The 24,055-nt window shown below is 37.0% G+C and overlaps 1 protein-coding gene across 6 annotated transcripts in view; it reads right to left on the minus strand.

The window, feature by feature from the left end:
* Nucleotides 1–24,055, minus strand: part of NETO2 (neuropilin and tolloid like 2) — a 70,792-nt gene that overhangs the window by 17,281 nt on the left and 29,456 nt on the right. For all 6 annotated transcript variants that reach the window (XM_055552733.1, XM_055552732.1, XM_055552735.1 and 3 more), the window contains exon 7: nt 10,110–10,338. In XM_055552733.1, the coding sequence (XP_055408708.1) occupies nt 10,110–10,338 (229 nt within the window). The remainder of the gene's footprint in view (nt 1–10,109; nt 10,339–24,055) is intronic.

Genomic DNA, 24,055 nt, shown 5'->3' on the forward strand with positions numbered 1-24,055 from the left:
AGAGCCACAGGGCACCAAGGGCACGGGGGTCTGCTACCCCATTCCTCTCGCCTGCAGTGGTGTTGCCTGGAAACTAGACAATCCTGGTCACGGCAGAGATACCTGCACTCCAGCTCCCCTTCGCCCCTCCCCGTACTTCCACAGTAACAAAGCCTGCAACTCGGTAGATCCCAAACGTGGTGAAGTGCCTGTGATCCTTGTGCCCCAAGCGTCAATGCCAGCAGCATCAAGGCACCAAAGACCATCGAGGCACAATGACAACAAAGAAAATGACAAGGGAAGTGCCAACACTCAAATACAACCAGAGGCAGTGCAGGTAAGAGAAACCAAAATTTGTGCTATAGCGCCACCTACTGAAAAACCAGAGAAAGGCCTCTGATTCTAACCTTAGAATCAAGTAGGGTGGGCTGGGGGAAGCTTTACTAAAGAAGATGTTTGGTACTTCAAATGTGCCAGAAGGGGAACAACTCATCAAGCACAATGAAGAACCATGGTAACATGGTATCACAAAAAGAAAATGAAAGTTCTCCAGAAACCAAACTCTGTCTCAGAACAATGAGATTTGATAGACTGTTCAAATGAACCGTCAGACAGAAACTCAACCAGCTACAAGAAAACTCAGAAAGGCAGTTCAATGTGTTCAGGAATAAACTTAATGAACAGAAGTAATACTTTATAAAAGTGACTGAAACTCTAGAAAAGAAATTCTGGAGCTGAAGAACTTAACAAATGAGATGAAGAAAGTACTGGAAAGACAGCAGGCCATATGGAAGCTTGAAGATAGAAATCTAGAAATGATACAGGTAGAAAAGGAGGGAACTAAGACCAAAAAAATGAGGAAATTCTATGAGAACTATCTAAGTCTACTAGGAAGGGCAACATTAGGATAATGGGTATACCAGAAGAAGAACAGAGGAAGAAAAGAACAGACAGTTTATTTTAAGAAATAATAGCTGAGAACTTCCCCAAACTGGGGAAGGAACTGGATATATAATTTCATGAAACTAAGAGAACATTTAATCACCTCATGCAGAAAGACCTTTTCCAAGACACATTATATTAAAATTGTTGAAACTCAGTGGCAGAGAAAGAATTTTACAGGGAGCTAGCCGTGGCGGGGGGTGGGGGGTGAAGGGGGGTGGGGGAAAAGATGTACTTACAAAGTAAGCTATCAGCAGGTTTCTCAGAATAAACTCTACAGGTCAGGAGGGAGTGGCATATCCTACACATGATACTGAAAGATAAAAACTGCCAGTCAAAAATATTCTTTTCAGCAAAGTTATCACTCAAATATGAAGAAGAAATAAAGGCTTTCCCCCAGACAAACCACACCTGAGAGAGTTCATCAACACTATAACTGCCTTACAAAAAAAACGCAGAAATGACCTCTTCTACCTGAAATGAGAAGGAAAAAGTATACAAAACTTTGAGTAGGGTGACAGAGAAAACTGAAACTCTAATATCAGAATATTAAACTTATCATAGAAAAAAGGTTAAAGAGAAAAATTTATAAAAATAATTTATAGCTACTTCAATTTGGTAACAAACTCGTAACAAGAAATAATTGAGGAATTTGGACATCTAAAACATAAAAGGGGAGAAGGAAAAGGTCAGAACGCATATAGGCAAGTAAAAACAAGATGCTGTCAACAGAAAAAAGGATATTTTAACTATGAGACATTTTATACAAACTTTACAGTAACAACAAAACATAAAAAGATGAAACTGAAAAAATATCCCAGAAAAGCTCCAAACAGAAACATAAGGAAAAAACCACAATGGGCATACAGAGCAACCAGAAAACAAAAAATGAAAATGAAACGGCAGTACTATATTTTCATTTATCAATATTCATGCTAAATGTAAATGGACTGAATTCACCAATCAAAAGTCACAGAGTGGCTGGGTGAATTAAAATGCAAGACCCAACTATATGCTGCCTCCAGGAGACTCACTTCGGCTCTGCAGACAAGTAGGCTTAAAGTGAAGGGATGGAAGATGATGCTCCATGCAAATGGTAGCCATCAAAAGCAGTAGCCAAACTCACATCAGAAAAAACAGGCTTCAATCCAAAAAAGGTAACAAGAGACAAAGATGGACATTATATAATGATAAAGGGGACAATTCATCAAGAAGACATAATAAGAGTTATTCATATATATGCACTTAACATAGATGCATTAAACCAGAAGGACTGGATAGATTTGTACAGAACATTCTATCCAAACGGAGAATACACTTTCATCTCAAGTGCACATGAGGTATTGTCAAGAACAGACCATATGCTGGGACACAAAACAAACGTCAATAAAGTTAAGAATGGAATGATATCAAGTATCTTTTCTGAGCACAAAAGTGTGAAATTAGATATCAACTACAAGAAGAAAGCTGAGAAAATCTACAAATATGTGAAGGCTAAACAAATGCTACAGTGTAAGAATTAGATCACCAAAATATGTGAAGACAAATGAAAATATGACATACCAAATCTATGGGGATGCAGCAACAGCAATACTGAGAGGGAAAGTTACAGTTATACAGGCCTACCCTGAGAAACACGAAAAATCTCACATCTAACCTTACGTCTAAAGGAACTGTAAAAAGAAGAGTGAATGAAGTCCAAAGTCAGTAGAAGCCAAGAAGCAATAAAAACCAAAGCAGAAATATGTGAAATAGAGACTAAAAAGACAACAGGAAAGACAGATGAAATTAAGAGATGCGCCTTTGAAAAGAGAAACAAAACTGACAAAACTTTTGCTAGTCTAAGAAAAAAAGAGAGAAGGATCTGATAAATCAAAGAGGAGAAATAACAAGGATACCACAGAAATATAAAGGGTGACAAGAGAATATTATGAACAACTATATGACTACAAATCGGACAACCCAGAATGGACAAATTCTTAAGACTCATCCAACCTTCCAAGACTGAACCATGAAGAAACAGAAAATTTTAACAGACTGATCACTAGTAAAGAGGTCAAAATAGTAAAAAATTCCCCCACAAAACAAAATTCCAGGACCAGATGGCTTTATACGTGAATTCTACCAATCATTCAAGATTTAATACCTATCTTTCTCAATCTCTTCCAGCAAACTGAAGAAGAGAGAACACCTCCTACTCATTCCATTAGGCCACCATTACACTGACAGCAAAAGCAGGGAAGACGCTTCTAAGAAAATTATAGGCTAGTATCTCTGACGAACACAGATGCAAAAGTTTTCGATAAAATGTTAGCAAACCATACAACAACACATTAAAAGGATCATACAACATGATTAAGTGGGATTGACCCTAGGGATGCAAGGGTGTTTAAACATCCATGAACTCATCAATAAGATACACCCCATGAACAAAATGAAGGATAAAAACCATGATTGTCTCAATAGATGAAGAAGCATCTGACAAGATTTAATATTCATTTATGATAAAAAAAACTCTCAATAAACTTGGTATAGGAGGAATGTGCCAAAAATATAATAAAGGCCATATATGGCAAACCCATATCTAATGCAATACTCAGTGATGAAAACTTTAAGCTATTCCTTTAAGATCAGGAACAAGACAAGAATGCCCAATCTTGCCACTCTTATTCAACACAGTATTGGGAGTCCTAACCAGAGAAATAATGCAAGAAAAAGAAATAAAAGGTACCTGAATTGGAAAACAAGAGGTAAAACTGTAACTACTTGTGGATGATGAGATTTTATACATAGAATACTCGAAAAAATTCACCAAAAAACTTTTGGAAATAATAAAAAGAATATAGTAGTTGCAGGGTATAAGATCAATATAAAAAATATGGTGCATTTCTATATACTAACAATGAACTAACAAAAAAGCAGTTAAGAGAATCCCATTTACAATCACAACAGAAAGAATACAACACTTAAGTATAAACTTACCCAGGAGGTATGAGACCCGTACACTGAAAACTGTAAGATTATTGTTGAAAGAAACTGAAGACAGAAATTAATGGAAATATACTTTGTGCTCATGGACTGAAGAATTAACATTATTAAAATGTCCAAATTACCTAAAGCAAACTATAGATTCAATGCAATTCCTATCATAATTCCAAGGACATTTTCTCAGAAACAGAACAAAAAACTAAAATTTATATAGAAACATAAAAAACCCCAAATAGTCAAAGCAATCCTGAGAAAAATGGACAAAACTGGAGGTATCACACTCCCTGATTTCAAATTATATTACTAAGCTACGGTATTCAAAATAGCATGTTATTGGCAGAAAACAGACACAGAGACTAATAGAAAAGAACTGAGAGCCCAGAAATAAACCCACACGTATATGAACAACTAATTTAAAACAAAGAAGCAAGAACATATAATGGAGACAGAATAGTCTTTTCAATAACTGGCACAAGGAAAACTGGACAGCCACGTGAGAAAGAATGAAACTGGATCACTACCGTGTACTACACACAAAAGTCAGCTCCAAATAGATGAGATACTTGAATGTAAGGCCTGAAACCCGAAAACTCCTTGATGAAAACAAGCAGTACACTCTTTGCTCTTGGGCTTTGCAAATGTTTTTCTGAATATGTCTCCTCAGGCAAAGGAATTAAAAGCAAAAATAAAACGTGAGACTACATCAAACTAAGAAGCTTTTGTACAGGAAAGGAAGCCATCAACAAATGAAAATGCAACCTACTGAATAGGAGAAAATATTTGCAAATCATATATCCAATACAGGGTTAATATATAAAATGATAGAAATAACACATACAACTCAACAACCAAAAAGTAAAGAACTAGATTTAAAAAATGGGCAGAGGTATTCAATAGACATTGTTCCAAAGAAGACATACAAATGGCCAACAGGCACATGAAAAAATGCTTAACACGTCACTAATTATTAGGGAAATGCAAATCCAAACAATCACGAGATACTACCTCACACCAGTCAGAATGGCTATTATCAAAAAGATAAGAGATAACAAGTGCTAGACAGGATGTGAAGAAAAGGAACCTTTGTACAGTTTTGGTGGAAACGTAAGTTGTTGCAGACATAATGGAAAGCAGTATGGAGACTCTTCAAAAAATTAAGGACCAGAACTTCCACATGATCCAGCTATTCCACTTCTGGGTATTTATCCAAAGAATAAGAAAATACTAATTTAAAAAGATTTATGCCCCTGTGCTCATCTCAGCATTATTTACAATAGCCAAGATATCCAAAGAACCAAAGCCCCACTGGTGGATGAATGGATAAACATGTGGTATATGTGTATATATAAAATGCACTAGTCCTCAATTGTAAGAAAAGATGAAATCTTGTCATTTGCAACAACATGGATAGACCCAAAGGGTATTACACTAAATGACATAAATCAGATGGAAAAAGACAAACACCACAGGATTTCACTCATATGTGGATTATTTAAAAAAAAACAAAGAACAGACCAAAGCAAACATACAGTTACAGAAAGCAGAGCAGTGGTTATGGTGGGTGGGGAGGACAAATGCGTAAAAGAGGCCGACTGTACAGTGACAGGTGGAAAATACACTTTTGGTGGTGACGATGCTGCAGTGTATACAAAAATAAAAATATAACACTGTGTACACAAGACATATAATACTAGAAATTAATAAAAACTTGCTATCGAATATTTTTAAAAATAGAGGAAAAGCTTCATAATGCTGTCTTTGGCAATGATTTCTTGATTATGACACCAAAAGCATAGACAAAAAGGAAAAAATAGACAAACTGGATAACATCAAATTTTTGTTTTCTCAAAGTACACTATCAGGACAGTGAAAAGATAATGCACAGAATGGGAAAAAAATGCTTGCTAATCATATACCTGATGAGCGATTAATATCCAGGATATATAAAGAACTTCCACAACTTAACAAAAAACCAAGAACCTACCTGGTGGCTCAAATGGTTAAGAAACTGCCTGCAATACAGGAAACTTGGGTTTTATCCCTGGGTTGGGAAGATCTCCTGGAGAAGGGAATAGCTACCCACTCCAGTACTCTTGCCTGGAGAATTCCATGAACAGAGGAGCCTGGTGGGCTACAGTCCATGGGGTCACAAAGAGTCAGGCATGAACTGAGTGGGTAACACTTTCACTTTCAAGTTAGAAAATGAGTAAAGGACTAAATACAAGCATGCCACACTTGCAGACCACTGCAATAAAGCAAGTATGCAGCAAACCGAGTCATACAAAGTTTCTGGTTTCCCATTGCATATAAAAGGTATGCTTACACTATGCTGTAATGCATTAAGTACATAATACTATTATGTCTAAGAGAATAATGCGTATACCTTAATAACAAAATATTTTATTGCTAAAAAATGCTAACTGCTATCTGAGCTTTCAGGAAGTCATAATTTTTTTGCGATAATAACATCAAAGATCACTGATCACAGATCACCATAATACATACAATAATGAAAAAGTTTGTAATGTTGTGAGAATTACTAAAATGTAACACAGAAACATGAAGTGAGCAAATGTTGAAAAACTGGTGCTGACCAACTTGCTCAAGGCAGAGGAGCCACAAGACTTCAACGTGCAGAAACAAATGCAGTGTCTGTGAAGTGCAATAAAATGAGGTATGCACCGAAGAAGGTATACAAATGGCCAAGAAGCATGAAAAGATACTCAACATCAGTCATCATTAGGGAAAATACAAACTGGAATCACAAATGAAAAAAATCACACTTCATATAGCCATTAGGATGGCTACTGTTAAAAAAAAAAAAAGGTTTTGGTGAATAGGGGGACTAACGCTATTGCATTGCTGGAGGGAATGTAAAATGGAACAGTTGCTGTGAAAACAGCTGGTGGTCCTCAAAAATTTAAATAGATTTAAAATTTTAATATTCTGATGTTAAATTTTAATATTCTATATAGAATATCCATATTTAGTTAGGGAGTTTGGAATCAACATGTACACAATGCTATATTTAGAGGATAACCAACAAGGACCTACTGTCCAGCACAAGGAACTCTGCTCCAGGTTACGTGGCAGTCTAGATGGGAGGGAAGTTTGGGGGAGAATGGAAACATGTACATGTATGGCTGAATTCTTTTGCTGTCCACCTGAAACTATTACAACATTGTTAACTGGCTATACTCCAGTGAAAAATAAAAAACTTAAAAATAAACAATATTTATATGATCCAGCAGTTCCACTTCTAGGTACAGTATATACCTAGAAGCAAAAACTGAATACCTATATGCAAAAACTGAAATCCGAGATTCAAAGAGATAACTCTATGCCAGTATCCACAGTGGCTTTATTCATAACAGCCAAAAGCAGAAACAACTCAAGTGTTCATCAATAGATGAAACGATAAACAAAAATGTATATGTAAGATGGAAAATTATTCAGCCTTAAAAAGGACTGAAATTCTTAAAAACATACTAAGTATAATAAATCAGACACAAAAGGACAAATATTCCATTTATAAGAGGTATCTAGAATAGGGAAATTCATGGAGACAGAAAGTAAGATAGAGGTTACCTGGGGTTGGGGGAATAGGGAATGGAAGTTATTATTAATGGGTACAGAGTTTTAATTTGGGATGTTACGTAAGTTCTCCAAGTGGATAGTGGTGATGGTTGTATGATGTTGTGAATGTGCTTAATGCCACTGAACTGTACACTTAAAAACGGCTTAGGGTATATTTTACCATAATTTAAAAATGTATAGAACCATTCTAGAAGGGTATTTGGCAAAACCCAACAGTGGCCACAGGACTGGAAAAGGTCAGTTTTCATTCCAATTCCAAAGAAGGGCAGGGCTAAAGAATGTTCAGACTACCTGACAATTGTACTCACTTCCCATGCTGTTAAGTTTATGCTCAAAATCCTTCAAGCTAGGCTTCACTAGTACTTGAATCGAGAACCTCCAGATGTACAAGCTGGATTTAGAAAAGGCAGAGGAACCAGAGATCAAATTGTCAACATCCACTGCATCATAGAGAAAGCAAGGGAATTCTAGAAAAGCATCTACTTCTATTTCATTGACTATGCGAAAGGCTTTGCCAGTGTGGATCACAAACAAACTGTGGAAAATTCTTCAAGAGATAGGGATACCAGACCATCTATCCAGTCTCCTGAGAAACCTGTATGAGGGTCAGGAAGCAACAGTTAGAACTGGACATGGAACAACAGACTGGTTCCAAATTGGGAAAAGAGTATGTCAAGGCTGTATATTGTCACCCTGTTTAACTTATATGCAGAGTACATCATGCAAAATGCCAGGCTGGATGAGTAGCAAGCTAGAATCAAGACTGCTGGGAGAAATATCAACAACTTCAGATTAGCATCACTCAAATGGCAGAAAGCAAAGAGGAATTAAAGAGCCTCTTGATGAAGGTGGAGGAGAGTGAAAAATCTGGCTGAAAACTCAACATTAAAAAACTAAGGTCATGGCATCCGGTCCCATTACTTCATGGCAAATAGAAGGGAAAAAGTGGAAGCAGGGACAGATTTTCTGTTCTTGGGTTCCACAATCACTGCAGATGGTCACTGCAGTCATGAAATTAGAAGACGCTTGCTTCTTGGCTATAACAAACCTAGACAGCGTATTAAAAGGCAAAGATACCACTTTGCTGACAAAGCCAACAAGCCACGGTCCTTCCAGTACTCATGTATAGATGTGAGAGCTGGACCATAAAGTAGGCTGAGTACTGAAGAATTGATGCTGAATCTCCTGCATTGCAGGCAAATTCTTTATTGTCTGAGCCACCAGGGAAGCCCAACATATATTCTAGAATTGAACAAATAAATATACTGTAGATAATCAGAGTCAGATTTCTCACTGGAAGAGAAGAAAAGAGTGTTTTGGAAACATGGTTGGTTCTAAGGCTCAAAAGAGAAAAGCCTGGTTCATTCTTACTTTCTGTATCAGAAAAGGAAGCGATTAAAAAATAACAGGCTTACCCAAAGAGTACAGGATGCAACCTGAAGGAGCTCCCAATAGTCACAGCTGGGATGTTTAGCACCAAAGTAAATGCTATTATAGAATTATATATAATAGAGTAAAATAAATATCCATGAGCTCATCGTGACACAAATACAATAAATGCAGGGGAAATAGCTCTTCCTCACAAAATTGTAATTAACAAATGTAGAAAGAATGATGCAAACAGAAAACCACCTTGAAGTAAATACTATAGTAATAGTTATTACAGGCAGAAACCATTAATGGATGCTAATATTAGTGAGCATAAGGATATTTGCATACTCTCAGAGTTATTAATTTGAAAAGAAAAATTGTTAAGTTTATAGTGTAGAAATGTGGCAGATAGTACCTTAAGAAAGTGATCGAAGTTAGTGTGAGGCAAACCCACATTATGTACTGAGAAAGGTGGAATGTAATTTCTATTGTATTCTTGGCAGACACGCATAACCTCAGTTCACGAGAGAGAGAACATCAGAGAAACCTAAACCGATGGACATTCTATCTACTAAGTAGCTAGCCAGTGCTCTTCAAATGCATCCAGGTCATTAGACACTGAGAAAGTGCCACAAACAGAGCAAACCAAAGGAGACATGACAAAGCAATTTGCGATTCTGGATCAGAAAAGGACATTAATGAGAAAATTAGAGGGTTTTGAGTAAGGTTTATATACTGGTTAATAATACAGCATCAGTGTTAACATTCAGCTTTACTATGGTATTGTAAGATGTTAACATTAGGGGAATCTGAGTGAAGGGCACAGGAGAACTCTACTATTTTACAACTTTTTATAAGCTTAAAAATACTTAAAAAATTTAAAAAAGAAAACAGTCTTATCTAAATCTTTGGGGAGCATGGTTTGGTGGATTCACAATTATATAACAAGATGAATTCATACTACTGATAATTATTTTTAATTTTGAAAATCCTGAGAGAAGTCTCTACTTTTTGCAGTCCCTACTACATATCTTTATAACTGGTAGTGTTGCGATTTATGCATTACTATGCTTTTTTTCACCCATGACAGTCAATTCTTTAAGAATACATACTAAGACCTACTTCTACATTCTGTGACTAGCAGTCTTTGTCAAAAGGAAATGCTCAATAATTGTATTTTGAGTAAATGATTATATAAAAACATTTCACTGCTATAGAAATTATTTACTTACGCTCCACAAAGGAAGTAAAGAGCATTCTGAACCTGCTTAGCCGACTACCTTCATCTGCCCACATGCGTATCACCCCAACTCCTGTCTTAAGCATTACATCATTGGCCACAGTGCTGCAAAATTTGGCCTTCAGGTTTTCAATAGAACTGCTTCCATCGTAGACTGCAACGAAGTTTCTCTTGCATTCATTTGAGTGCTCCATTTGATAATCTAGGAACCTCAAATAAATCTGTAACATTAAACAAAGAAAAACAGTGCTTTTAAAAAGACATTAATTTTAATTTTCTAGTTCTATTATCCAATCAATATGTAACACGGACTGAACTGAATTATAACAGCTGACAGAAAAAACAATAGATAAAAGGCTGACGCCTAAGAAGGTAAAAGAACTAAGACTAATGTTCTGTTTCTTTGGTTGTCTTAACAATGGAACCAAGCATTAAGTAACCTAAAGCTTGCGTTTTGTCTGTAAAGAGAAATTTTTTGCTTACGAGGCATGACTATCGTACATATTTTCCTTGTTATAAAAACAATCTTGTGGTACTGACAAACTGGGAAAATAAAAGAAACATTCATAATTCTTTGACTCTGATAATTACTATGATTAACTTTTTTCAGTTTTTCACATTTTTAAAATCTGAGCTTAATTTTAAGATACACACTCTGCTTTTGCTGTAACACATCAGAACTTACCTATCGCTTCATAATTGTAATCATTCCTATGATGTCATTTATTTACCCACTATCCTACTGTTGCACATGTAAGTGGTTTTATGATTTTACTCCATAGATTAACAATTTCTAACTTTTTAGTCACAAAGATTTAAACTGGAGTTTCAAAATAAGCACTAGCATTCTATTGCTTAGTATCCCCTTTCCTCAAATTTCATAGGCAGTCTGCTACCCAGCACTCAAGTCTTCTTAAAATGTGCATTCTTATTTGAAGAGTTCCATTAGACTTTAGGCTTAGAAACACCTTGAGCAAAATCTCCAAAAGAACCGAGTGAAACAGGTACTGTTCTTTACAGGCTGGGAGGAAAGTAAGGCTCACGGGGACTAAGGAACTTGCCCAAGGTTACTTAGGGCGAGGATGTGAACCTAAGCTGGTCTGAATCTTATTAAGACGTATGGTCTTCAGATTCCCTGGGATGCCTTTCATGTGTGTGCATGCACGCATGCACACATACACACACTCTTCACATACATGGTTCATTTTTGGATATAGTGCTCATAAGGAACCTAAAGCTTGTTCATATGTGACTCTACAATTAAAGTAAAACTTTAATGAATGAAGAATAAAGATTTCTTTGGTTGCCACTGGAGATGTCTAGTGGGTATTCACCTTGCTGATTGCTATCTCTGAGGTAGCAGTATGATGCCACACCCACCCTGTAATTTAAAGGGCTTCATAAAACCAAACCATATTCCCTCCCCTCCACAAATACCTTGATGACATAAAACTAAGAACAAAAACTCAAAAATATATCTCAGAGTTAAACTTTGACCAGTAACTCTGGCTTATTTGAAATGACCAATTTGCCAGTTTCATGAGCAAAATTACTGGTAATGCACTTCCATTTCAAAACTTCACAAAACCTCATAAATGTATTTTAACACAGAAGTAATATGTTTGTTTAAAATATACAATCTGTTTTCGTTCCTATCTCCATCATTTATATATAACCAGGACATTCTGCCCATGGTTGTCTGGTGGTGAGTATCACTAATATTCATTAGTGTTTGTCTTCTCCATTGGACTGTATGGTCTTCCAATGAGAGTGTCAATGTGCTATCCAATATAATTCTTGCTTAGGAAGAGCAACCAATGAAAAAGTGAACAGGTTTGTAAAACCTAGTTTTGATAGAGCTGAATATCAGGAAGACCATCAAGAAGTCTGAAGTATTTACTCTCTATTGTTTTTTTTTAAATCCAAAGAAACACCATACTTGTGTAAGGCCATAGTAAATGCACTTTAAATATGTAACTTTTAAAAATCAAAGTTTTAAGGTAAGTCATATGACAAAAATAACATTCTTTCCTACTGTGAATACAGTTAAATATTGACATTCTTAGTTTAATTCAACTAATCTTCAGAAAATATTTCTAACATTATGAGGCTAACAAATTGAAATGGGTGGATCGGGGCACAAATTACTCTTCTCTCATCCAGACTGCAGAAGATCTTTAATTAAACATAAACACTCTTGGCCTCTTACCTACTCCTACACCCTCCCAGGGAAGTGGAGAGAGTTCCCTGGATCAGGGATGGTTATTTGGTCACTTTTCCTTTCCTCCTTCCCTGGATCAGTGAATGAGAATAACAGTAACCTGGGTAAGCGGGTCTCTTCTGTAGATGCACTTTCCTCGGATGGGATGTTCCAGCCTAGGCTTAGGTAGGAGGTGGACCTGGTGGGTAGGGAATTAGCAGGTCTCACTATAAACTGCTTCCTAGCCTTTATTATAATAAAAGGGCTATTCTGAAGCTCCACTGTCTCAACTGGTTCATAACTCCAATGGGGAAAAGGACGCTTTTTATTAGAGGCCCCAAAGACTGCAAAAGAAATGCAATGAGATCCTCAGCTGTTATTTTTATGGAAAGGCCACTGATAAAACAAACTAAAACACTACTTTAATGCAAATACCGACTTTTATATGTAAGTGAATTTTTCTTGAATATCACCTGTAAACTAGTTTACCCCATTTTGAGTATTCAAGGGTTATTGTGGTCTTTAACATTTTCTCTTTTAAACTCCTCAAATGAAATCATCTGTTTACTCTTTTAGCTGAACCCAATTAAAAAATTTTGATCCAATTTCCATGTCAAGTGTTTTTTATGTTAACTTTAAAAAATTAATTTACTTTTATATATTAAAAGTAACCTTCTTCAATATTTAACATTCTAGGTTACATTCCTAAAAAACATATGCATATAAAATCATTTCTTCATGAGCTATTTTATAAAAGAGCCACATTGAAAGTATTAATTTCACTTAAGCATTAATTATTTTGATTATTAATGTGTAATATTTTAATATGTAATAATTATTACATATTAAAAAAACCCAAAACCCACAAACTCCACCTCACCTCTGCACAGGCATCCCTCAGGAGCAATGGGTAACTGGTTCTAGGAAGGTCCTGTTCTGGATACCAAAATCTGCAGGTGCTCAAGGCCTACAGTGCAACCTTTGTATTTGTGGTTCTGTGTCTACAGACACACCCAACTGCAGATTCTATAGCACTATAATATTTACCGAATAAAACCTATATATGTGGACTTGTACAGTTCAGTTCTGGGTACAGTTGAGCCTTGAACATGGGTTTCAAATATGCAGGTCCATTTAAGTGGTATTCAATAATCACAGACTATAGTATTACACTATGCTTCCCTGGTGGCTCAGATGGTAAAGAATCTGCATGAAATGTGGGAGACCTGCGTTCGATCCCTGGTTTGGGAAGATTCCCTGGAGAAGGGAATGGCAACCCACTCTAGTATGCTTGTCTGGAGATTTCCATGGACAGAGGAGACTGGCGGGCTACAGACCATTGGGTTGCAAAGAGCTGAACATGACTGAGTGACTAACACTTTCACTTTCTTTCACAGTACTATACAGTCTGTAGCTGGTTGAATCTGAGGATGTGGAACCTCAGATACCGAGGGTTGACTATAAAGTTATACTCAGAATTTCAACTGCGAGTGGTCAGTGACCCTAGCCTCTATGTTGTTCAAGGGTCAATTGTACAACTAAAGCCATCTATGTTCCTACTATCTTTCCTACATTCCGTTTTGAGTATAATTTTTATAATTACTATGTACATTTTTAGACTTTTAAATTTGCTGCTGTTACTGCTAAGTCGCTTCAGTCGTGTCTGACCCTGTGTGACCCCATAGATGGCAGCCCACCAGGCTCCCCCGTCCCTGGGATTCTCCAGGCAAGAACACTGGAGTGGGCTGCCATTTCCTTCTCCAATGCATGAAAGTGAAAAGTGAAAGTGAAGTCGCTCAGTCGTGCCCGACTCTTCACGACCCCATGGACTACAGCCTACCAGGCTCCTCCATCCATGGGATTTTCCAGGCAAGAGTACTGGAGTGGGTTGCCATTGCCGTCTCCATTTAAATTTATGTATCTATAAAAACATATAGTATTTGTGTATATTTTTGTGTATTTTAAAATCTTGTATCAATTGTAGAAATAAGTTGCTACTTATCCATTTTCCTTTTGGACATTTAGCTTGCATTTTTTAAAATATTAAATATTGCGGTAAACATTCTTGCATTCTGATTGCGCTCTCACACAATGAGCACCTGGGTACACATCTAGAAGTGTGGTTGCTGTGTCATAAGACATGACCATTTTCATCTTTACCAGGGTATGCCCAATGGCTTTCCAAAGTGGTTGCAGCAACTTATTCTCCCAAAGCAAGTTGAGAGCATCTCCATTCTTCAATCCTTGTTGATACTTGGTCACATCAAGACATTCAATCACATGTCAAGTAATAAAAAATAAAAGTCTCTGACAAATGCACAGGGTCAAGTGGCAGACACCATAATCAAGAACAGTTCCGTCACCCTCCCGCTGCGAAAATCCTTTCCAGCTCCTCAGCACTCCAAATCCATCTTCAACTTTAATTCCTGGCAACCAGTCTTTTGCTGTCCTGTATTTCCACCTTTCCCATAAATGTTATAATTTCATATAAATAAAATCATAGTATATTCTGAGTCAGGATTCTTTCAGTTAGCACAATGCATGTGAGATTCTCCTACGCACCTGCATTCCCAATAGTTTGTATCTCATTACTCCTGAATAGATTTCACTACACAGATGTACCACAGTTTATTAACAACTGAAGAGTATTTGGATTGTTTCCAGTTTTTGTCTATTATGGATAAAGCTACTGTAAACATTTACATTCAAGTTTTTTTTGTGTGTAAACATGTTTTTCTTTCTCCTGGTTACCCTGCCAGGAGACTGCTCACTCACATGGTAACTTTATAGGAAATCACCAAGCTGTTTTCCAAAATGGCTATATCATTCTGTATTCCTACCAGGAGTCTTCGAACATTCCCAACTGCTCTATATAGCTCCCAGCGCCTGGTACTGTCTGTTTTAAAATATTAGTGCTGTAATAGAGGTAGAGAGCTATTCCATTGTGGTTTTAGTTTAGTTTTGAAATGCTGAAATATTCTCTGGTGCCTGTTCAAAATCTCCTACTCATTTTTAAATTAGGTACTCTTCTTATAGTTGAGTTTTGAGTTCTGGATTAAAGAAATCTTTTGACAAGTGATTTACAAATATTTTCTCTTAGTGGCTTTTCTTTTCATTCAACAGTGAAAAGGAAAAGCTTTAATTTTAATGAAGTTCAATTTATAGTTTTTTTAAAATAGATTCTTCTTTGATGTCTTATCTAAGAACTCTTTCCCTAACCCAAAGTTTTCACCTATGTTTTCTTCTAAAAGTTTTACAGTATTTACTTGTGTTTATAATCCAGTTTAGGTTAATTTTTAATATAAGGTATAAATACAGGTATAGGTTAAAATTCTTTTTTTTTTTTTTTAAATATGGTTATCTGGTTGTTCTTAGTACCATTTGTCAAAGACAAGACTATCCACTGAACTGACATTGTATTTCTAAAGAAAAAAATAAATCATATTTGTGTGAATCCTTTTCTGAGTTCTATTCTGTTCCACTGATCTCTGTGTCTGTCATCTGTCAGTACCACACTGTTCTGGTCACTGAAGATCTGAAATCAGGTAGTGAGTATTTGTATTTTTTGAACATTGTTTTGGCTCTTATAATTCCTCGCATTTTCATTATACTCTAAAAACAGTTTGTCTACATTTACAAAAACATAGCAGGGGTTTTAATTTGAACTGTGCTTGTTTACACAGATCTATTTCAGAAGAACTTCTGTTAACACTACTGAGTCTACCTCAATAGGTATGCACAGTATTGCTGTTTGGTTGCTAAGTTGTGTTCGACTCTGCAACCCCATGAGCTGCAGCAGACCAGACTTCCCTGTCCTTCCCTATCTCCCAGAGTTTGCTCAAACTCATGTCCATTTAGTCAGTGATGTCATCCAACCATCTTATCCTCTGTCTCCCCATTCTCCTCCTACCCTCAATCGTTCCCAGCCTCAGTCTTTTCCAACGAGTCAGCTCTTCACATCAGGTGGCCAAAGTATTGAAGCTTCAGCATCAGTCCTTCCAGTAGATATTCAAGGATGATTTCCTTTAGGATTTACTTGATATCCTTGCTGTTCAAGGGACTTTCAAGAGTGTTCTCCAGCACCACAGTTCAAAACCATCAATTCTTCAGCATTCAGCCTTCTTTATGGTTCAACTTTCACATCTGTACATGACTACTGGAAAAACCATAGCTTTGACTATGCAGACCTGTGTCAGCAAAGTGACGTCTCTGCTTTTTAATATGCTGTTTAGGTTTGTCATACTTTTCTTTCAAAGAGCAAGTTGTCTTTTAATTTCGTGGCTTCAGTCACCATCCACAGTGATTCTGGAGTCCAAGAAAATAAAATGTCAGTGTTTCCACTTCTTCCCCATCTATTTACCATGAAGTGATGGGACCGGATGCCATGATCTTAGTTTTTTGAATGTTGAATTTTAAACCAGCGTTTCCACTCTCCTCACCCTCATCAAGAGGCTCTTTAGTTCCCCTTCACTTTCGACCACTACAGTAGTATCATTTGCATATCTGAGGTTGTTGATAATTCTCCCAGCAATCTTAATTTCAGCTTATAACTCATCCAGTCCAGGATTTTGCATGATGTACTCTCCATAGGAGTTAAACAGACAGGGTGACAATATACAGCCTTGAAGTACTCCTTTTCCAATTTGGAACGTCTGTTATTCCACATTTGGTTCTAAGTGCTGCTTCTTGTCCTGCAATCAGGTTTCTCAGGAGTCAGGTAAGGGGGTCTGGTATTCCCATCACTTGAAGAATTTTCCAGTTTGTTGTGATCCACACAAAGTCTTTAGTGTAGTCAATGAAGCAGATGTTTTGTTAGAATTCCCTTGCTTTTTCTATGATCCAACGGATGTTGGCAATTTGATCTCTGGTTCCTCTGCCTTTTCTAAATCCAGCTTGTACATATGGAAGTTTCCAGTTCATGTACTGCTGAAGCCTAGCTTGAAGGATTTTGAGCATCACCTTGCTAGCATGAGAAATGAGTGTAATTGTATGGTAGTATGAACATTCTTTGGGATTGCCTTTGGGATTGGAATGAAAACACATATTTATTCAGGTCTTTGAACTTTTTATCGGGGTTCTGAAGTTTATAGAGGCTGTGTTTGTTTTTTTTTTTTGGGTGGGGGAGGCAAGGGCTACTTTAAATGGTATTGCTGCTTTCTTAATTTTGAACTCCAATTGCTCATTCTTCAAATATTGAATCAGACAATACAAGTGACCCTTGATCAACATGGGACGTAGAGGCGCGGACCCTCCTTGCAGTCAAAAATCCATGTATAACTTCACAGTCATCCCACAGTTCTACATTTGTGGATTCAACCAACCATTGATGGTGTAGTAGTAGGTATTTATCCTTAAAAAAAAAGTCTCTGTGCAAATGGATCAGTGCAGTTCAAACACATCTTATTCAAGTATCAACTACATATAAAACAATACAACTGATATTTATCTATCGGCCTTTTATCCAACCTTGCTACACTGACTTCTTTATTCCAGTTTTTTGAGGGTATATTTCATGTTAATTTTTTACATAGATAATTATGTCATCTGGAAAAATAGTTTTTTTTGCCACGTTTCACTGTCTACAACTTCCAGTATGGTGTTCAGTGGCAGTTATCTTGTTGCTAATTTTGAGGGGAAAAAGCATTCAGTAAGGTGTCAGCTGTACATTTTGGTAGACATCCTTTATCAGGTTATAGAAGTTCCACTCTTTTTAATTTTCTGATATTTTCATCATGAATGGGTGTTGATTCTTTTAACAAACTGAGATAATCATGTAGCATTCTTTCTTTACATATTGAATCATACTGATTTTTCAAATGTGAATCAGCCTTGCATTCCTGGGATTAACCACACTTGGTTGTAGTTTTTCAACATATTATACTTTTTAATATATTGCTGATTTAGACTGGCCAATACTTTGTTAGGGATTTTTGTATCTATTCTCTGGAGTAACAATTACGATGCCAATTCCAACATGTGGGTCTTCCCTCTGCATACCCCCACTACAATTGCTGCTGCTGCTAAGTCACTTCAGTCATGTCCGACTGTGTGACCCCATGGACGGCAGCCCACTGGGGTTACCCCCGTCCCTGGGATTCTCCAGGCAACAACACTGGAGTGGGTTGCCATTTCCTTCTCCAATGCATGGAAGTGAACAGTGAAAGTGAAGTCGCTCAGTTGTGTCCGACTCTTAGTGACCCCATGGACTGCAGCCTACCAGGCTCCTCCGTCCATGGGATTTTCCAGGCAAGAGTACTGGAGTGGGTTGCCAACAGCAATCCTCAAATATCAGTTAGGTGTCCTACAATTCAATCCAGTGATGACTCCACCTATCCAGAGACAGCATCAGATTCCAAAGGTTAAAGGCTTACTCCCAGGGGAATGGCCTCCACTTCAGAGGCCAAACACAAGGTCAGGCTGTCACGTGATTCTGACTCACTGCAAGTCTGAGTTTCCTAAGGTCTCATTCTTGTTGTTCAGTTGCTCAGTTGTGTCTGACTCTTTGTGACCCCATGGACTGCAGCACGCCAGGCTTCCCTGTCCTTCACCATCTCCTGGAGCTTGCTCAAACTCTCATCCACTGAGTCAGTGATGCCATTCAACCATCTTGTCCTCTGTTGTCCCCTTCTCTTCCTGCCTTCAATCTTTCCCAGCATCAGGGTCTTTTCTAATGAATTGGCTCTTCGTATCAGGTGGCCAGAGTATTGGAGCTTCAGCTTCAGCATAAGCCTTTCTAAAAGAAATATTCAGGATTGATTTTCTCTAGGGTTGACTGGTTTGATCTTCTTGCAGTCCAAGGGACTCTCAAGAGTCTTCTCCAACATCACTGTTCAAAAGCATTAATTTTTGTATTCCTTTAATTTAGTTTAATAGAGTGTTTAATAGTTTAAATTTAAGTTTAATTTAATTTAATCAAGTGGCTTACAGGACTTAGAACATCAGTTTATTTACAAGATTACCGGCTACCTGGTAATGAGCTTCCATATTCAATGGATTTCCAGAAGTCACCTCGTTAACATAAACTCACTTGTGGTTGAAAGGAGCTTGTTATTAATAACAACACACCCACTTCAGGTTTATAAAGGCTCTGAAACATTTTCAGAAACTGAGAACAAGAGACTAAATATCGTTAACATAAGATGCTCTCATTGCTCTTACCATTCAGGAAATTTCAAGGGTTTTGTGAGCTCTGTGCCAGAAATGGGGATGAACACCAAATATATGTATTTCCTATTATCAAGCAAAACATCATAGGGGGAATACTGGTCAGTAGTTTTCATATAATGTCTTTGGTGGTTTCAGTGTGATGCTTAAGAGTTTAGAAGTGTTCCTCTTTTTTTACTTCCTGGAAGAGACTAAGAAGAATCAGCATCATTTCTTCTTTAAATATCTGATATAATTTGTGTATCCATTTAGGAGATTTCTTTGTAAGAAGGTTTTAAACTGTGAATTCATTACAAATATATAGTCATACAGATTACATATTTCTTCTTAGATGTGTTTGGGCAGCTTGAGGCTTTTAAGGAATTTGTCATTTCATTTGAGACATTTGATTTGGGCACAGAAAGGTCCACTGTTTTAATGGAGGGTCTATAATGATATCCTTTCTTTTGTTCCTGATATTGGTAAAATGGTTTATATCAGATTATTTACCATTTCTGTACACCATATTTTTACATTTACCATAATTATTTACCATATTCCCCACTTTCATTCATGATATTTGAAGATTCATTCTAGTGCCATTTCTCTTTTATCTAAAGAACTTCCTTTAGCATTTCTTTTATAGCATGTCTGCTATGGGGTCGCAAAGAGTCGGACACAACTGAAGGGACTTCACAGCAACAGCAAGAGCAGGCAATGAATTCTTTGTCTTTGCCGTGGCTCTGTCTTCGTTTGCCCTCATTTCTGAAAAGATATTTCTGCTGGATATAAAATTCTGAATTTTATAGTTCTTTATTTCAGCATTTAAAGGTTTTGATACACAGTCTTTGGGTTTGATAATTTCTGCAGAGAAATCCATAGTCTGAATATTCAAATTGTCATTCCCTTATATAATGCATAATTTCTCTCAGATCTCAAAGCTTTCAACCTTTGGTTTCAAGAAATTTGATTTGAGTAGGCTTTGTATTTTGTTTTTATCCTGTTTAGTGTTTGCTATGCTTCTCGAATCTATAAATTGATGTCCTTCACCAAATTTTTTGCAATTATTTCTTCAAATGTTTTTTCTGTAACATCTTTTCCTCTTCTTCAGGTACTTAAGTTACATGAATTTTACATCTTTTGAAATTGTCCCCACAGGTTCCTAAAGCTTTTGCATAATTTATTTTCAATCTTTTTTCTCAATTCTTCAGATTAGGTAGTTTCTACTGAATCTTCTTGAAGTCTACTGCCTTTCCTTCATTCTTATATTGGCCCACACACTGAATAATTTCTTCAAAAATTTAAGATGTATTTCTTCAGTTCTAAAATTTTCACTTGGTTCTTTTTTATAGTTTCTATTTCTCTGCTAAGTTCTATCTTTTCACTCATTTCAGGAATGTTTGCCTTTATCTCATGGAACATGGTTACATTATTGATGTAAAATCTTTGATAATTATCATCTGACTACTGTTAGGGTTGGGATCTCCTGTATTCCCCTTTCAGAAATAATCACATTTCCCTGGTTCTTTATATTGTAATTAAAAAATTATATCCTTGACATTTTGAATATAATATTGAGACTCTGGGTCCTTAAAAATCTGTGGAAAATGTTGAGTTCTGTTGCTTTTCAGGACGCCTACTCAGTGCGGTTCAGGCTGCATGTACTGCCTCTTTGTCTGGGTGTGAGTTCCATGTGCTGGTTCAGTTGTCAAGGCCTTTGCTATGCCACGCAGACTTGCCCAAAGCATACCCTGCTCAGGCACCTGGGCAGTGTTTATAATGCACTGTGGTCCTCAATACCTTTGCCGTGTTTCTGCGGGCCTGTTGTGTGCATATGTAGCTCAGGGCTAAGCCAGAATTAGTACCTTCCTTTCTCTAGCTCCCTGCTCTCCAAGGTTTCCTTCTCATTCTCTGGAAAACCTGGTTCCCTCTTCCCAGTTCCTCTGCTGGCTAGAAAGATAAAATTTCCTCAGTTTTTAGTCTCCTGATTTGCTGTGAGTTCTGAGTGACTAAGCACAAAGAGGAAAAAAACCAAAAACAATGGGAATTTCCTCCATACATCACCATATCTTCTCCTAAATTCTGCACCAGTTAGGACAAGGGGTTTCTCTTGGGGTTTTAGTTGCTACTATAGCTGCTGTGACTGGTGCTAACCTTGGGCAGAGTTAGTAAGGGGAAAAACAAATCAACCAGGGAAGCCCCATGCAGTTTGTAGGGGCCCCTCTCTCAGTGTTCTGGCTAGCAAACTTTCTGTGTCTATGCCTGCTGTCAGTTCTACAGAGAGAAAGAATAAACCCACAACAAACTACAGTAGTTTGTTGTTTGGGTTAGTTGAATACTAACCCCAAAAGGGGGTGTTAGTATTCAAGTTTTGAATACTTCCCTTCCAACCCACTTTCTAATGGTTACTTTTCAGAATCCTCATGCAATTGCTTTCTGTACTCTATCTAGTTTTTAGTTATAATAAGAGCCATAAGCTACAGTAGGATTATAATATCTTGGCTGGTTCTAGAAGTCACTTATTTTAAGGGAATAAAACTGATAAATTTTACCTTTATGGCTTGTACTTTGTGTCTTCTGTTTTTAATAAATTGTTTCCCAGCCAAAGGTTACAGAACTATACTCCTGTATTTTCTTCTAAAAGTTTTAGTTATAACATTTATGCCAAGTGCAAAACAGGTTATCTCACATCAATAGTCAATTGTTGTAACATCAATTATTGTTTCCTTTTGATCTAGCATGCTATAATATTATATACTAAGCTTCCATACATATGAGGTCCTATGTTTTGATACTTTATTCAGTTTTATCAGTTTGCATACCCCAGTGATAAATGCATTCCATTCAACCACCACAGTATCATCTCAAAGGGTAAGTACTCTCACTTTTTATTCAAAATTGTCATGGTTCTTCTGGACCCTGTCCTCTTTATGTGAATGTCAGAATTAGCTTGCTAAGTTCCCCCAGAAAGCCCTATGGGGATTTGGCTTGTAATTTTAAATTGATTAATTTGGGAATAAACATTTCCATCTTCTCATACATGAAAATGGTGTATGTCTCTCTGATTTCCCCCATTTCTGTAGGTCTTCTTTTCTGTATTTCAGTATAATTTGAAAAATTACTTCCTGGTATGATTTTGTGTTTTATTTTCAAATTACTTTTGGAAAGCAATTTATTTTTATAATTGATGAACTTTTTTTCTCTTGTCACATTGTTGTTCAGTCGCTAAGTCATGTCCGACTCTTCGTGATCCCATGGCCTATAGCACACCAGGCTCCGCTGTCCTTCACTATCTCAGAGTTTGCTCAAAATCACGTCCATTGAGTCTGTGATGCATCTCACCCTCTGCTGCCCCTTCTCCTTTTGGCTTCAATCTTCCCCAGCATCTGAAGCTTTTCCAAAGAGCTGGCTCTTCATATCAGGTGGCCAAAGTATTGGAGCTTCAGCATCAGTCCGTCCAATGAATATTCAAGGTTGACTTTCTTTAGGATTGACTGGTATCATCTCCCTGCAGTCCAAGGGATTCTCAAGTCTTTTCCAGCACCACAATTTGAAAGCATCAATTCTTTGTCCTCAGCCTTCTTTATGGTTCAACTCTCACATCTGTACATGACTAGTGGAAAAATCATAGCTTTGACTATATGGACCTTTGTTGGCAGAGTGGTGTCTCTGCTTTTTTAGCTGTGTTATAGCTTTCCTTCCAAGGAGCAAGCATGTTTTAATTTCATGGCTGCAGTCAGCATCCACAGTGCTTTTGGAGGACAAGAAAATAAAATCCGTCACTGCATTCATTTGTTGCACTGACCACCACCAAATCAAGTACTGGCAATAGACATAAGCTTAAAGAAAATGATTTTAAGGTTTCACCATTATGATGTTTGCTATAGGATTTTAGAAGATATTTTTCATCATGCTGAAGATATATCCTATGTTGGAATTACTGATTTTCATTTATCAATAGATTTTAAGTTTTATTGATTTTTTGCATCTATTGATATATGTGGATTTATCTCCTTTAATGTGTCAATATGGTAAACCATATCATTTGAATTTCTATTTTCTCACAGTAAGCTGTCCACAAATGTCAAAGATAAGCCCATCTTTGGTCAAGTTTTCTAAAAAAATACTTGTTAGGTTTATTTTGTTGCTACTTAGTCTTTTGGGTCTTTTTCTTTCTCCTTCATTTTACAAATAAGTCTCTGTTTTAAAATTCTCTCATGCTATCTATCTAGTTTTGATAAAACAGGCTGGGGAAAGTTCTTCTTCAGTTTTCTAAAACAGTTTATATAACATGTTCCTTAAATATTTGGTAAAATCTAATTTGGCCAGTTTTTCTGTTATCATATTTTAAGTATTCAGATCAGATCAGATCAGTCACCCAGTTGTGTCCGACTCTTTGCGACCCCATGAATCGCAGCACGCCAGGCCTCCCTGTCCATCACCAACTCCCGGAGTTCACTCAGACTCACGTCCATCGAGTCAGTGATGCCATCCAGCCATCTCATCCTCTGTGGTCCCCTTCTCCTCCTGTCCCCAATCCCGCCCAGCATCAGAGTCTTTTCCAATGAGTCAACTCTTCGCATGAGGTGGCCAGA

Source organism: Bubalus kerabau, chromosome 17 (assembly GCF_029407905.1).
Source record: "Bubalus kerabau isolate K-KA32 ecotype Philippines breed swamp buffalo chromosome 17, PCC_UOA_SB_1v2, whole genome shotgun sequence".
NCBI classification, from domain to species: domain Eukaryota; kingdom Metazoa; phylum Chordata; class Mammalia; order Artiodactyla; family Bovidae; genus Bubalus; species Bubalus kerabau.